The sequence below is a fragment of the Phacochoerus africanus genome, chromosome 2 (genome assembly GCF_016906955.1).
Source record: "Phacochoerus africanus isolate WHEZ1 chromosome 2, ROS_Pafr_v1, whole genome shotgun sequence".
NCBI lineage: Eukaryota > Metazoa > Chordata > Mammalia > Artiodactyla > Suidae > Phacochoerus > Phacochoerus africanus.
In genome coordinates, this window is record NC_062545.1 from 108,367,506 (window position 1) to 108,385,250 (window position 17,745).

The window sequence follows — 17,745 nt, forward strand, 5'->3', positions numbered from 1 at the left end:
TATGCTTTCCTATGTTCCTTTTCTAATATTTCATTGTCAGTATAGAGAAATGTGACTGATTTCTGAATGTTAATCTTATATCCTGCTACTTTGCTGAAATTGTTGATCAGTTCAAGTAGTTTTTGGGTTGAGTCCTTAGGGTTTTCTATGTACAGTATCATGTCATCTGCGTACAGTGACAGTTTTATCTCTTCTCTTCCTATATGGATGCCTTTTATTTCTTTTGTTTGTCTAATTGCTGTGGCTAGGACTTCCAAAACTATGTTGAAGAGCAGTGGTGAGAGTGGGCATCCCTGTCTTGTTCCAGATTTGAGTGAGAAGGCTTTCAGTTTTTCCCCACTGAGTATTACATTTGCTGTGGGTTTATCATAAATGGCTTTGATTATATTCAGGAATGTTCCCTCTATACCCACTTTGGCGAGGGTCTTGATCATGAATGGATGTTGGACTTTGTCAAATGCTTTTTCTGCGTCTATTGAGATGATCATATGTTTTTTGACTTTTCTTTTGTTAATGTGACAATGTTTTTAAATTATATATTCTTGTTTATATATAGTTATTGTGTAATTATAACACTTCAGAATGTTGTGGAAAATACTGTAGCCTAACATTTCTTTCAAGTATGTGGCTAAACAAACTGTAAACTTTGCAGTTAACAAAAAAGTAAACCCCAAATGGTTTATATTTTGAAAACATGCTTCAATGAAAACATCACAAAAATAAAATCACTTTATTGCTCTGCCTTTAATTTTTTTTATTTTTATTTTTTTTTTATTTTGTAATTTTAGGTAAGGCACTGACATTTCTTCTGCTGCAGCCACCAAGCCCCAAACTTCCTCCACACAGTACTATTCGAAGAACAGCCATTGATTTGATTGGACGGGGTTTCACAGTTTGGGAGCCTTACATGGATGTGTCTGCTGTCCTGATGGGGCTTCTTGAACTTTGTGCTGATGCTGAAAAACAGCTTGCCAAGTATGTGCTCAATTTCAGTTCATTTAGTTTTTGTTGGGTTTGTTTTGTTTTAGTAGAGGTTATTGATTAGTCTTTATAATTGGATGTTTTTAATGGACAAAAATATAGACAAGTCTCTCAATATATGAAATTTTGGGTATAAACAAGAAAAGGGATGTATATTTCTGAAATTTTAGCACAGGTGGGATTTAGTTTTGAACCAATGAATGATTTATCTATGACATCATTTTAAATTTATGTTTATTGTGCCTGGAGATATGATCAGCTAATAATACTATAAACATATCATATATAAAGAAAATGATAGATATGGTTGCCCAAAAACACTTTACTAACAGAGTACATGGCCAAATAGTTTGGTCTTTGCACTCATGTTAATTTTTAAACTAACTTTTTGAGGTTTCATTTGCACCTAGTGGAGGATCAGCCAGAGGAGGCTTCAGTGGTCCCAGGAGTCCCAGGAAGCAATATGATGAGAGTAGTGGATTAGGACCATAAACTGGGGCAGCTCCTAAAATGAAATTGGGGCTGATGATAGAGGTTGACATTGAGCTGAGAACTCAGCCTCCTGATTCCTGGAAGAAGACTTTTGGTTTTGTTTTGTTTTGATGCTATAATACACATATAACATGAAATTGAGCACTGACCCCTCTTAAAGGATACAATTCAGTGACATTAAGTGCATTCCCAGTGCACATTAAACAGCCATCCCCACTACCTAATTCCAGTAGTGGTCACTCCACGTGGAAACTCCATACCCACTGAGCAGTCACTTCCTATTCTCCCCTCCCACCAGCTATTGTCAATCACTGATCTGCTGTGAATTTGCCTCTTCTGGGTATTTTATATAAATGAAATTGTAGAGCATGTGGCCTTTCGTGTTTCTTTCACTTAGCAAAATGATTCCAAGTTTCATTCATGTTGCAGCATTTTTCAATACTTTATTTCTTTTTACAGTTGAACAGTATTCCGTTCTATGGATATGCCACATTTTATTTATCTGTTTACCTGTTGATGGGCATTTGGGTTGTTTCTACTTTGCAGCTATTGTAAATAGAGCAGCTACGAAAATTCACGCCAAAGTATTTGAACACCTGCTTTCCTTTCTCTTAGGTAGATACCTAAAAGTGCTGGGTCATGTGGTCATTCTATGTTAACTTATTGAGAAACTATCAAGCTGTTTTCCACAGCAGCTGCACCATTTTATACTCCTACAAGCAATGTACGAGAGTTCATTTTCTCTGCATCATTGCCACACTTGCATCTTCTGGTTTTGTTGTTGTTGCTTTTTTAGTATAGTCATCCTAGTGAGGTGAATTTCTAGTGGTTGGAATCCTTGAACTGTCCCACGATGCCTCTCTTAATGTACAGGCAGACCTTGTTTTATTGTGCTTTGCTTTATTGCATTTTGCAGATACTGTGTTTTATTACAACTTAAAGGTTTGTGGCAACCCTGATGGAGCAAGTGTATTGCGCCATTTTTCCAGCAGCACTTGCTCATTCATGATTCTATGTCACATTTAGGAATCTAGCAATATTTCATACTTTATTATTATTATATTTGTTATGGTTACCTGTGATCAGAGATCTTCGATGTTATTTTTATAATTATTTTGACATTTTTAGCAATAGAATATTAAGGTATGTACATTTTTTAAAATATATAATGTTGTTGCACTTAATAGACTTCAGTACAGTGAACTTAACAGTGAACTTATGTAAACACACAATTTTTAGTTTCCTGGGAAACTAAAAAATTCATGTGACTCGCTTTAATGTGATATTTGCTTTATTGCTGTGTTTTGGAACTGAAGCTGTAGGTGTTATGAGCTTGGATTTTTTCAGCAAATGGCACTTCATTCTTATCATTGTTATTAGCCTTTTTTAAAACTAGAGTTCCCTGCCCTTTTCTTTGTGGTTGCCTTTCTCTTAACTCTCAGTTGCCTTATGTTCCAACATGCTTTGAGTCTGTTGTCTTTCTGCTGTTCTCTGCTCAGGAAGTGGAAACCAAAGAAGCAACTGAAGGCTAGCATGGACTGCCTTGGCTTTGTCCCCAGATTGGGCATCCCCAGCCCAAAGTCTCAGGATTGATTGATTCAAACCTAAACAGCTGCCTGTCCCTGTCCCCACCTATCATACTGCCAGGCTTCCTGACTTCACCTCTGTGTCTCCCTAGCTACATACCCTTCAGCAAATCACTTTACCTCTTGCCTCAACTCCTAATTAAATACCTACCTCATAAGGCTGATGTGAGGTGAGTTTATATTTGCCAAATGCTTAGAAGAGCACTGAGCACACATTAAGAGGAGTGGATGTTACCTATGTGGCAGTAGTTTGGTTGGATTGTCAGCTGATGAAGAGATGCCCATTTCTAGAATGAACACTTAGACACAGTAGCAGCCAGGATAGTTTCTGGATGCAGGAGGCCTGAAGGTTCTCAATTGATTTTTCAGGACTAGGAAGGAATGTGAGTCGTGATTTGGCAGCAGTGATAGAGGCAGTGGCCTTAATGCAAACCCCAGGATGTGTTTTCAACCTTTGTCCTCCCCTTGGACACTCTCCGAGGAGTCTGAAGAGTGGCTTCTGTTACCTCAGCTCTCCTGGCTACTTTGAGAAGCCTTTAACATTTTTGATTGTCAGAATTTTGCTTTGACCTAAGTTTATAGCCTATTTTCAAATCTGATCTAAACACAATTTCAGTAGTATGCAGTCTTGTTATGCTGCCTGGGAGAAGTGATGCGTTTTTATTGTAGACTCACCATTTAATATTTTATTTTGTGTTTAAATAAGTTTACATGGAGCTTGTATCAGCAAACGTAAAGATGTGCTGCATTTTTTTCTGCGCGAAGTATGTCCACAGCCACAAATACTTTCGTTTTCAGTAGGTAATTTAAATCTTGCTGTTGCATCCTTTTCTGTCATGAAGATTAGTATAACTCTCTATACACAGCTCTGAATAAATGAATGTATCAGCGTGTAGCCTTGAGGAGTCCAGTGTAATTTTCATGATGATAAATTGCATAATAAGCAAGAAAATGTTTGCTTATTAATCCATAACAAGATTTAGATTGAAAATGGCCTGTTACATTGTGACATACTTGGTCCAGGCTGCAGAAGGGCTGAGATAGGGTGACACAGAGCAGCAAGGGTGACTGCATCTTATCCCCATGGTGCCTACTGGGCCCCTCTGTGCCTGATTTACTGTGTTCAGAATAACAGTGCTCAGCTGCCTTGTTCTTGACTGTGATCTTAAACTTGCTTTATGGAGAAGATTTTGTGTTAGACTTTTGTTTTTTAAAATTTCTGTTCCTGGAAGTTCCCATTGTGGCTCAGTGGTAAGGAATCCGACTAGTATCCACGAGGACGTGGATTCCATCCCTGGCCTCAGTGGGTTAAGGATCTGGCATTGCCATGAGCTGTGGTGTAGGCTGCAGACATGGCTCAGATCTGGCATTTCTGTGGCTGTGGTGTAGGCTGGCAGCTGTAGCTCTGATTTGACCCCAAGCCTGGGAACTTACATATGCCGTTGGTGCGGCCCTTTTAAAAAAAAAAAAAAAAATTCAGTTCCTACTTATTGAGAAAGAAAAAGAAAACATAAGCAGTATTTCCCTCTTTATTCCTACTCTTTTTTTAACTCAATAAATTTTATTATATTGATAGTTGTACAACCATCATCATCATAGTATTCCTATTCTTGTGAGTTTATGGCGGGGGGGGGGGGGGGTTCAGGAGGTGCAGCAAGCCCAGGCTGCTCCTGGTTCTGAGGAAGGAGCACGGAGAGAGAGAGTTTCCTTCCCTCTCCCCGGTGTCCACGTCGTCTGTCAGAGAGGGCTCCTCAGAGGCCTCCTGAAAAACTACGAATGGCTCAAGATGAATAAAGCATTTTCCCAGAATTACTCATGTTTTTATTTTAGGAATATGAGAACTTTACATCTCTGCAATCAAAATCAAACCAGCTATTTGCCAGTGTTTTCAAATATCTTGCCAAATTTTAAGTGATGTTTCTTAACTAAGCAAGCACTTACTGAGTAGCCAATAAGTGGAAGGGACAGTGTTAGGTACTCTGTGCAGTTATAAAGGGGCATGAAACAAAGATCCTTCAAGGCACTTGCACTCTTAGAGGAAAGATCAGATCTTTTTATAGCTAGCCAAGAAGGACAGTAAAAGGTGTGGCCATTCAGAGCATGGCAAACGCATGACAGTGCAATCCAAAGACCGCACCCAAGGACAGGTTTCATTTGAACTTTCCAATCGAATGCTTGTGAGGAGAAGAGGGGAAGAAGGACCTCAGAAGGATAGATAGAAAACCTGGGCTCGCTCAGAGAGGCTGCACAGCACCTCCACACACAGGGAAAGGGAAAGTAAACTTTGTTTTTAGCTAATTTTATTAATTCCTTAAACCCTTGGATGCTCCCATCAAATACTCGAACATAATTTCCTTCCTTATTATTTCTAGAATTTGGGTCAGTGAGGATTGGTTTTACCTTTTTCTTTATCCAACCTTGTAAAAATGATTATAAAAGATTATAAAAGAGATCTGAGAGAGGTGTTTCTCTTGACCATAGTAACACTGTGGTCACTGAAAAAGGTGAGGTTCAAACCCAGGTCTCGCCCCAAAAGCCACACTCCCACCACTGTGCCATCTGCACTGGAAATCTTTTTTTTTTTTTTCTTTTTTAAAATGATTTTTATTTTTTTCCATCATAGCTGGTTTACAGTGTTCTGTCAATTCTCTACTGTACAGCATGGTGACCCAGTTATACATACATATATATACATTCTATTTTCTCACATTATCATGTTCCACCATAAGTGACTAGACATAGTTCCCAGTACTACACAGCAGGAACTCATTGCTAATCCATTCCAAAGGCAATAGCCTGCATCTATTAACCCCAAGCTCCCCATCTACCCCATTCACCCCCCTCCTTGGCAACCACAAGTCTGTTCTCCATGTCCATGATTTTCTTATCTGTGGAAAAGTTCATTTTTACCATATATTAGATTCTAGATATAAGTGATATTATATGGTATTTGTCTTTCTCTTTCTGACCTATTTCACTCAGTATGAGAGTCTCTAGTTCCATCCATGTTGCTGCAAATGGCATTATTTTGTCCTTTTTTATGGCCGAGTAGTATTCACTTGTGTGTATATACCACATCTCTTCCAAATCCATTCATCTGTCGATGGACATTTGGGTTGTTTCCATGTCTTGGCTATTGTGAATATGCACTGGAAATCTTACACGTGCAGAATTAAAGACCAATAGGGTGTAAAACTTAAAGAACAACCTATTAGAAGGACTTAAAAGTGGTCAACTCAGAATTTTCAGATTTTAAAAATCTATTTAATAAAATCATATTATTATAAAATCAAGAATTTTGTACCTTCTGGATATTAAAAGCCCATTTAAGTATCAATAAACTCCTTGACTGCTTGGGCCATGTATTATGTGTTTATTCTTATGTATTCAAACACCTGTCATGTGATTTGCATGCAGTAAGCATTTACTAAAGTCCTAGAATTTTAGAGATGAAAATCTCCTTCAATAGCATGAGATTCAGAGCCCTCAATATTGTATTATGTAAAAATAAGTTTTAGAGATTAAACAACCTGTCGTAAGTTGCACTGGTCCTGGGAGAGCTAAGACAATCACTTAGGTCTCCTGACTCCCATTTTGTCACTCCCAGATGGCATGGTTATATCACCCTTTATATAATGAGTGATCGATCCATGGGTAGAATCCTACACGGGGAAGTTTTTAATTGAATTATTTGGGGCCACTCATTCATGGCGTACTATTGAATAGACGATGGAGACTGATTTCTCTGAAATCATAGGTTGAGCCAGCCCCAGTTAATTGTGAAAAACAATAGAAACAGATGCATGCAGTATTACTTTTTTTATTAATCCGTGATGTTTTAGATCTACCTGGTTATATACATAGGGGTCAAATGTTAGAAACAGTAGAAAATCTTACTTTTTTAAAAAATGAAAGTACAGAAGAATCCTTCTGCTTTTGTATGGGTTCTGGTCTGTGATTCTGATTCCATTTTCCTAGTTTACATTGCACACCTTTACTCTGAAAGAGAAGAGCCAAGCAGGGTGGGCCTCACTGCTCAGGGTGCCAGTCTCTCACCTCACAGCACCAAGCCTCAGGGATATGGATGAACTTGCAAAGCCCATTGCTTTTCTGAAATATTCACAGTTGCCAGACTTTAGCAGAAAAATACATACTCACTGGAAACCTGTGCTTTGATAACAGTGATAAGCCCTATATGTTAGATTCTTTTTGAATGATATAAAATAGAGTTGGAGGAAAAGAATTGACATTTTCACTCAAATCTCAATCGTAGTTTTTAGATTTGAGAGCCGCCAAGTAAGAACATGTCATACTAACACTAAAGTGCCTTAGGTTTTGGTATTTAAATTATTTTTCCTATTCACATGACATTTATTTATTTATTTAGTCTTTTTGTCTTTTTAGGGCCACTCCACGGCATATGGAGGTTCCCAGGCTAGGGGTTGAATCAGAGCTACAGCTGCCGGCCTACACCACAGCCACAAATCTGAGCCACATCTTCGACCTACACCGGAGCTAACAGCAACGCCGGATGCTTAACCCACTGACTGAGGCCAGGGATTGAACCTGCAACCTCATGGTTCCTAGTTGGATTCGTTTCCACTGTGTCATGACAGGAGCTCCCCCCAACCCCCGCTTTTTTTTTTTTTTTGGTCTTAGAAATTTATATTTAAAAGACAGTTTATAATCAGAGGAAACCATTTAAATCATGTTAGCATAGATTTTATTCACTGTAAATGTATATATAGCATATAGAAAATAGGTCTAAAAGATATACACTTGTTGGAGGAATTGCCACCTTTGAGTTTAGGAAATTAATGCCACCTATGACTGATCAAATTAAAGTCCCATGTGACAAAGAGGAATTGCAGATTCCTTATTACATTAAAGACTGTTGTTAGCACACCTATTTTACCAGGGAGGGGTAGGATGAAATTTCCAGATGGTATGTAATTAAGTATGTATTTTAAAGATAACTTTAGTCCTTGTTTTCAATGGGGAGGGTTTTCAGTGCTCTGTTACTGATTGTCTCAGTTCACTCAGGCTGCATAACAAAGCACCATAGACTGGGTGGCTTAGACCACAGACATTTTTATTTTTTCACAGTCCTGAGGCTGGAAGTTCAAGGTCAAGATGTTGGCAAGGCAAGTTGCACTCTGAGGTCCCATCTCTTGGCTTGTAGGCACTGCCATCTTGCTGTGTCCTCACTTGACTTCTTTGTGAGCAAGATCAGAAGAAAGCAACAGAGTCAGCTCTCTGGTGTCCCTCATAAGGGTCTAATCCCGTCCCAAGGGCCCCACCCTCAAGGCCTCTGCTAACTCTGATTATCTCCTAAAGGCGCATCTCCGAATAACTGTCACACTGAGGTCTAGAGCTTCAGCACATAAATTTGAGAGAGACACAGCTTTCAGTCGATAACCATGTTGACCATGATTTGCAGGTTATTGTGTGAAAGTTTAAGTGTTTCCCCCCCAAATATTCCCTTACACTATTCCTTTTTTATTTTATTTTTTCCCTTTTTTTCCCCTTTTCAGCTGTATCCAAGGCATATGGAACTTCCCAGGCCGGGGATAAAATCTGTGCCTCAGCTGCAACCTACACCACAGCTGCAACACTGCCAGATACTTAACCCACCTTGCCGGGCCAGGGATCAAATCCTTGCCACCTCAGAGACAACGCTAGGCCCTTAAACCCACTGTGCCACAGCAGGAACTCCCTTTACAGTATTCCTTAATTTGACAGATGGGGAAGTCTGACAGTTGTAGATGGCGACATTTAACTAAGGTGGTCTTACATGTAACTTTTAAAATGCTTTTACTGCAAAGAAGTAAGTGTTAGAACAGGATTAATGAGCAGTCAGGTGAGGAATGAGCTTGGTCTGAGTGGACTATTTTTCTATTCATGGTTTTTATTTATAATATCTGTCATCTCTGGTATTTCATATTGGATGCGTATACTGAAATGCTGAGTAAAATAGAGTGTGTCATATCATATTTCTCAGAATAAAGACTGAAACCAAGACCCATCTTATAAACCTATATATATAACAAATGATCTGCATAACAGCCAGATGAGCAGGATCAGGTGAAAAGAGTGAGTTCTGTGTTTACGCACAGATTCCAGAATACAGCAGGCACCCCTTTAAGTTCAAGTCTCTGACAGTATGATCCTTCCTTGTTTGGTTAGAATCCCACGTTAAAATATATCGCACACCCAGTACACTTTTGCCTTGCAAGATAACTACATGCAGAATCAGACTTTGTCTGTTGGGACCACCAGATCAATTACTTTGACTTCATTGCCTGGTCAATTCAGTCCGATAACTGGCTTAAGTGATTTTTTTTTTTTCCTGCTGAATTTGCCAGGTAACTTCATTTAGTGCATAACTATTGAGCTTCCAGTAAGTCTGAGAGCTGTACTGGGCACTTTGAGGGGGGAAGACACAGAATTAGAAGGCATGGCCCCAATCTGTATATTGATTCACAATACAGAACTAATTCCCGATGCCTCACAGAGTGAGGCCGTGCTAAGGGCCCGGAAGGAACAGGTTTTGTCCTTGGTTGTTTTGTTTCAATGGATGATAATTGAGTGCCTCAGTGAATGCAGAACAGCATGTGGGCCTCCACTCGAGTTGGATGGAGGGGAGAGAGGAGAGTGTGCCAGTGGGGAAACCGGGTAGCGGAGAAGCATTAGCAACATACTGCGATTAGAAAAGGAATCAAATTTTAGGGACCCACTTTGAAATTAGTCTGGCCTCAGGAGCATGGGTGTGGAAATGACTGAGCTATAAATCAGCGAAACTAGATTATGGAGGGTCTGGAATCCCCAGCCAAGGAGTTTAAGATTTTTCTAAGTATTTGGACCCGCTGAGGTTTTTAAGCAGGTTAACCGTGAAATAAAGTCACTGCTTTGGAAAGATTACTCTAGCCATGGCACATTGAAGAGACTGAATAGAGGAGAGACAAGGTTTGTCTTCTGCCTCTGTGGCCTGGGTGACTCCTTTCTGTCATGCACAGCCCACCTGCTTTTGCACTGTGGATGCTGTAAAGGTCCTTGCAGAGCCCTGGCCTCAGAGTAGTAAATGCGTCCCCATTCTAAAGTCGTCTCCCCCGTCCCTGGTCTTTTTTCCATTCTCCTCTATTCTATAAGCACCTAGTTACACATTGCCCAAATCAGAAAATAAAGGCAGAGAAGGGTGTGGGGAAGATTTTTGTGATGTGTGGGTGTGGGAAGGGAGAAAGGGCTGGGAATCGGTCCCCTCCTCTTCTACACACAGCCCTGGATGAGGAAGAGGTGGGCAGAGATCCAGGGCAGCTGAAGGATGGAGAGGCCCCTAAACCCAGAGCATGCCTCAAACCCCCTCCCGTGCATAGTACACATGTTGGGGGTGGGGGGTTGGGGAGAGTCAGAGGAGAACGGGGAAGGGGAGGTGGTTCAGAGATGAGCAGCAAACTGAGAAGTCAAGTCAGCACAGGAGACACGCAGGACACCAGCAACAAGAATCATGAAAATGCACGCACTGCCGCTTCTACATGTTGTGGGTGTCCCAGCTTCCAAGAAACTCAAGGATAGCACTTTTATGAAATGTCTTTGGTGAGCTTCTTCCCCATATTACCCTACAGCTTCTCTTCCCGACCCCAAATTTTACCAGTTTTCTTTTGCTGAGGAGTCTGCCAGTTTCCCCAAATTCACAAGCTCATTTGCTGAGGTGGAGGGAGTGTGACATGTGAAACCAGCGGCATGGATCTCATCTTCTTTTCACTTTGTTCCTATTTGTAAGAGGCATCCTTGGTGAGAAGAAGCATCTCTTGTCCGTGTAATACAAGTCACGTGGGGCGAGATGTTTTTGCATCTCTTATCTCATTTAATCTTCTCATCAACCTTGTGAAGTGGGTATTTTAACATAACCATTTTACAGACATTGCGCTTATTAAGTCTTGGGGGGCTACAGGGCAGAGTGTAAGGGCAGGTGGACAACATCCACTTGTCACTGTGGCCAGAGCCTTAAAAGTCTGTCAGCTGCCCTCCCTCACTCTCAGGTGCACCCACGATGCATATTCATGTGGATTTATTCTTTCTTCCTCTCTTTTTCTCCCCTCTGCCTGCCCTGCCCCCATCCCCTTCTTAGCATCCCACTAAACTTTTCTCTCCTCACTAGGAACAGAGGGGGTGGGAGTGAGGATGTTGAAGTGGGTGGTGAGTTTCCAAGCATCCTGTTTATGTGACTTGAACTCTGGTTTCCACCTGCAAGAGGTCACAACGGCACACAGCTGGGCAAGGGCAGGACTTCTAGGGCCCCCAGGAGGGGGGGGCCTGTCCTTGCAGAGGCCAGGTCCTGTCTCTTAGCGAGCACTGCACCCCTGGGGAGGGCAGACAGGCACCCAGAGCCGGGAAGCACAGCAGGGGCAACACCTTCTCCATCCCTGTGGTTCCCTTGATTCAGCCCAGCCCTGTGGGCAGCCATGGCAGTGACATACATATCGATGTATCAACATTTCAAATTTGACCCTCGTGTCTGTTTCCTAAGCTGGGCTGGGCAGTATTTCACCTACCTGTAAACCTCGTTTTTTCTGCCCATACCCAAGACTTCATTCTTTAGCTGAATTTGATCTTTTTGAGGTTTTCTGTTTCCCGGTTTGACTATTTAGTACAGTTGTTCTCTGTTACAGCTTTATCTCCACACCAGTGGATAACTGCGCATCCTGTATCTTCATTCAAGCCACTGTTGATACTGAATAAAAAAGCTGATGTCCATGTATTACAACATACCTAGAAACTTCTCTTAGGGATGCTGTCTAGCCAGCAGCAAAAACCACTGAGTTTAGTCATGTTACCCATTCATTAATCCAGTTAACCGCAAGAGCATCCAGCCCCTCCCCCTTTATTTTCTCCAGAGGTCAGCTGTCCTGAAAGACATTGTGTTACTACCTTGGCTCCTCACTCAATGTTTCTGGACCCGATTTCTCCTTCATAAAATACTGAAATCTCCACCTCATAGGGCTGTTCCGGGTGGACGCAAGAGGACATGAAGTGCAGGGAAGCCCCACTTCCACCCTCCACCTATGGTGCAGCTCTGTCTCAACTCTCTTCCCCCATTCTCGTGCCTTCCTCCTTTGGGGTGGGCTGCTCTGGAAACTGACGCTCCTTTTCCCCAGTGATTGCTTGGCAGGAATGTTGCCTATGGGATCTTTCCATCTTCAACGTCCCGTGATTTTATCGATCTTAGGAAAGTTGATTCAGGTTTGTTCAGAAATATCCAATTAAGGATGTGTTTCAACATGTACCATTTTGGTTTGTTTCAGTCTTTCAGTATTATCAACACCTATTCATCCAATTGATAAAGGAAACATCGTAGATTATCTGAAAAGTTTAGCTTCTGAGTTTTTAAAAATGTACCTTAAAATATGATGTAAATTTTACAATAATAATAATAATAATAACTTTATAATAATAATAATAGCAGTCTAGTCCAGCACTACTCACAAAGTAAACAAAAATTTTTTTGCTGAATTCTCAATAGTAAAGTTGAATTCAGAAGAGAAACTGGCTAACTACCCACCTTACTTTCCTGCTGAACACCTCTGTCCAGCCCCTACTGGTCCCTCAGGCATCAGGATCTCCCATGGGGGCGATGCTGGTCCTCCAGTGCATGCCTTCTGTTCATTGTTCAATATGTGCATTTGCTTTCAGCTCACATCTTTCTTTTCCGAGGTAAACATCAAAGGAAAGCTCTCCACCCTCCTCTCCTCTGAGTTCCTGCTTTGTGTCCACCCTTAGTTCAGAAGAAAGAGTTGAGACAGTTATATTAGCAATCAAAGATTGAAGCAGTGCAACAGTCACAGAGAAATAATAAGCAGAATTTTCTATAATCAATTTACCTTCTTTTAACAATGATGAGAATGCCTCTGTGATGCCTCTTTATTTTCAACTGAAAGTTAAAATAATGATTCTTAGATCGATTATAGAGATACTAGTAAACTTCTTGAGAAGTTTTAGTAAACATAATCCAATTTACACATGAAGCACAATGACTTATTTAATCGGAGCAGGGCGGATCTTAATATAATTCCATATGGATACTAAAGTATTAAATTATCTAACTAGAGGGAGAAGCTCTAATGGATCTCTTACCGAATAACAAAATATTCCCTATATACAGTTGATGTGTGGTTCACATGCCACATTTTAAGGAAAAGCCTTAATGCTTTTCACAGCAGTCTATATAAAATATAAAGGAACCTTACCAACAGAAGAATAGTATCATTTTGATGTTTTAGGAGTGGTACAAGGAATATATAGCCTCACTGTCTTATCAGGACCTCCTCACGATCTAGAAGGATGTATTTCAACATGTATATATTCTTATGTATAGCCTGGACAATGCCACGTGTCTGTTCTTTATAGAGAGGGAGTAAGCATCAGTTAATACAATTTTTTGCAACACTAGAGAATAACTGTTGGCAGAACATGCTGAGTAGTAGATTGGTTCTGAATGTATTGAGTGTGAGATAAACTAGCACTACTGAGGATATTTCACACTAAATATATAAACTGTAAATCAAATTTACTTAAAAAATAATACACTAACTAGAGATAATTTTGTCATTTTTTCATGTCTTTTGATAATATTATGGACAGGAGTGAGTTTTGCTTCCTCTCAGACACAGGCCTTAAATACAGCCTTTTAACTTGGCCTTATAAACAAATTATTACCTTTAACTTTCTTAAGGGAAAAAACTGAAAACACCCTGCATGATTTTCTTTCTTGCCTTATTCTGAGCTTTGTGATATGTATGCAGTGCTAGTTCTTGATAATTTGTTAACAAGGCGTTTTTAACACTTTGGACAGATGCACATACTGTTTTCAATCTTCACGGTTAATTATTCGATTTTGTATTTGATGCCAGAACACCCTGACTCCTAATCACTGCTCATTGTTGCAAGTCCATTATATTCTAACTGTTTGAGTGCTCCCATTGACCTTGAACTGACATTATAAGCTGTGTCTAATCTTTTCAGTCTATATTTCCAATGCTTCTTTTCTTTTTTCCTTTTTTTTCTGATCCCTGTTTAGCATCACAATGGGGCTGCCTCTGAGCCCAGCAGCTGACTCCGCCCGCTCTGCAAGGCATGCCCTCTCCCTCATTGCCACTGCCCGACCACCCGCCTTCATCACTACCATCGCCAAAGAGGTGAGCGGAACTTCTCTGTGTGCTCCTTCTCCATGAGAGGAATTATTTAACATTGTGAGCTGAGGGTCCGTATCCATAGATAATCCTTTCCAGTTTGTTCTGGAACAATGCAAGTTAATCATTTAGTGCTGGGATGAATACATATGTACCTGTGGGCACACTGACTTCCAAGGCGGTGCATTCATTACTCGGGCTGCTTTTGTATTCATTTCTGTTCTCAAAGGTAATTCACTTGTAAATATTTGCCAGTAATTTCTCAATCGGAAATATAGCAGGCATGTCCACATTAAAATATATTCAGGGTATCCACATTTTACAAGTGTACATACCTACCTGTAATGGAAACTCAACTTCTTATTTAACACTGACTCTCCAACTGTAAACAAAAATGTAAGTCATAAAGTTGCTAATTGTTTTTCCTATTACATGTCACAGATAAAGACCTGAATGCCAATTGACTCGCACATTCTTAGTGTTCTAACTAATTGCCCACATCTAACTGAAAAACTAGTAAAGAACAATGAACCAATTATGGGGTCTTTCCTATAGGTCTTAGTGGTGGGAGAACAGGAAAGGAAGATAAGCTCCTAAATTTTCTATAAAGGTTTGTTCCATTTCAGCATGAATAATATGCAGGCCCAATGTCCATGGGGTATGGGTTCTGCCTGAGTTGTTTTTCCTGTAGCTATGATGAATTTTTAAAATACTAAATAAATACCTCTGAGTCTGCCCTGATAACCCACAACCTATTGGGCCTGTGGCTGCCCTAGAGCCATCCTTAATAGGCACGAGGCAAATATTTGTGACGTGAATATTTGTAGCTAGAAGGGAGGAAGGACCTAATAGCTTGTATAGGTTTATAGGAGGCAGTGGGACTTTGAATTCATACCTAAAATGGATTTGCAGACCAAGGGGCTATGTTTTTCTAATAGTGCATGGTGTTACAGTGAGAGTCCCCTCTATTTAAAATATACATATGTGTATGCTTATATTTTATAGATACTATATATTTTTATAAACATGTGTATGTATAAAGGAGCAGATTTATTAGACATTGAATTATTTCATCAATTTTTCATGTCAGTGGAATATGCAGAGGTAGTGATATTGAATATACTGAATAAGCCTTATATCAGTCTGACCACCGATACAGGTCCTGTATATGCTAGGCATTAAACTGCCTCTTTGAAGAGAGTAAACAAGTGTTTATATTAATTGCATTTTTGAACTTAATTTTCACCTATTCATATGAGTATTATTGAATGAACTATTAGAATAGCCATGCTTTGGGTTCGTTCTACTCTAGCGTTTGACTAGAAAGGTAATTTTAAAATATTTTAATGTTAATGTTCTAACTAATTGCCAATTGATTTCCATATTCTTAGTGTTCTAAATAATATATTAATGTAATAGTCCACATTTACTACCTTTTAAAAAGGTGGTAAAATTTTCCGCTTCACTTAGAGATTTAGAGTAAAATACCAAAGTATTGTTACTGCTGTCCCCTACCCCAAACCCCATGCCAACTCTTCCACAATTAGTCCAAGGCCATTAATGCTGTTTCTTCTCTGAACTGATAAGACTAACAATTTGTTGGATGAAGAAAAATCACACCGAACTTATATTACAGTTGACCTTTGAACAACATGGACTTAAACTGGGCAGGTCCACTAATATGCAGATTTTTTCAATAGTAAATACTAAGGGACTGTACATTCATATTAAATCCTTGGACGTGGAGGGCCAACTATAAGTTGTATGTGGATTTTCAGCTCTCTGGAGGATTGGCACCCCTAACTCCCAGCGTTGTTCAAGGGTCAGCTGTATTTACACAGTGTTCATTATTTTGGGAAGCATTTTTTTTTTTTTTTAAATTTCCCAACTTGATGATAAAGCATCTAGAATGGTGCCTGGGACACAGTAAGTGCCACATAGGCATCATTTACCATTATTACGTGAGAGCAAGAATCATGCCTTATACTTGCTGGTATAAGTGCTGCCTCCCTCAGGGCAAGATATACAAAATTCACAGACCTTCAGTTTATCTCTTTTTTAAAATGTTATGGTGATGTTATATTAAAGTCTCATACAATATCCAGGAACTAGAATTCCTTTAGAGAATACGTACTGAGTGTTTATTGTACTAAATACTTTCTTTTACAATTAAAGGTATTTCCTGACCCACCCCAAGATGTTTGTTTTTGCTAATTTTCTTATTCTGTTGTATTAGTAAATGAAAAATAAACCAGTGGCTAGAAATATAAAACTCTATCAAGTGTCGATCATTATCTTCAACCTGTAACTGTTTTTTAGGTGCACAGACATACTGCTCTTGCAGCAAATACGCAATCACAGCAGAATATACACACCACAACTCTTGCCCGAGCTAAAGGGGAAATTCTGAGAGTCATTGAAATTCTTATTGAAAAGATGCCCACAGATGTCGTGGATCTTCTTGTGGAGGTAAGACTATTCTGTTTTAAATGATACATCCAGCAGACTAAATTAAATATTCTAGTGTGGTAAGAGAAATCAGCATCTTTATTTCCATCATCTCTAAAAGAAAGAGAGAACTAAAATGATGAACTTTTGTATCATTTCTCGAGACTTTCTTTAAATTTTGTCAAAAATCAAAAGGATTGCTATGTCTATTTACCATCCACATGGAATTAGTCTTTAGTAGAGCAAATGTGAAAGGTCACAAGTCTCTTTGGTATCTTTCATTATAAATAAAGCAGAACAAATGATGTGCTTGAGTAAAAGCTACCTATCCTGTTCATAAATATGAATTGACTTTCAAGTAAATAAGTCTGGTTTCTTTATTTTACTGCTTGCTGTCTTTAAAAAATGTTTTCTCACAGATAAGAGAAAGGATAGCCTATAGTAGAAAGTAAATAATACTGTAATTTGAGTAAATGTACTGTAATTTTAAAGTAAGTATCAGAATCAAACTGTGTGGAATTTTCATGCAAATGAGACCTGCCTCAATAATTTAAATGTCAGAAAATTAAGCATTTGAAATTGATTTTAGATTTCTTTCTTTTCTGTAAAGGTTATGGACATCATCATGTACTGCCTTGAAGGATCTTTAGTTAAAAAGAAAGGTCTTCAGGAATGTTTCCCAGCCATCTGCAGGTAAGGAAGCCCTCAATAGCATGCAAAATAAATAATTTTTAAAATAATAAATTAATAATTGTAAAAGATTTTTAGAGCAGGATGAGTTAGTAGTCTGGCCCAATTAGAAATCCAACTAAGAATTAATATCTGCTTACTTTCTAAAACAATTTAAGCAGCTTATAGTCAAAAACACATGTATAATAGAACCACTATTTGCAGTTGGGTCTTGAGGAGGTTTTTAAGTTTTGAGAACTTAAAAAAAGTGAGTAAGAGAGAAGATACACTCTTCAGCCAATAGAAACCTTTATGCCACATTTTTGCAGGTTTATCTTATTTTTAATATAAAGACCAACATTTGAATATTGTCCTGCTAAGTA

General features: G+C 39.3%; 1 protein-coding gene across 4 annotated transcripts in view; it reads left to right on the top strand.

Annotated features, from left to right (window-relative positions):
* Positions 1-17,745, top strand: part of WDR7 (WD repeat domain 7) — a 383,251-nt gene that overhangs the window by 271,036 nt on the left and 94,470 nt on the right. For all 4 annotated transcript variants that reach the window (XM_047765569.1, XM_047765544.1, XM_047765560.1 and 1 more), the window contains 4 exons: positions 789-975; positions 14,134-14,251; positions 16,565-16,714; positions 17,304-17,386. In XM_047765569.1, coding sequence (XP_047621525.1) covers positions 789-975; positions 14,134-14,251; positions 16,565-16,714; positions 17,304-17,386 — 538 coding nt within the window. The remainder of the gene's footprint in view (positions 1-788; positions 976-14,133; positions 14,252-16,564; positions 16,715-17,303; positions 17,387-17,745) is intronic.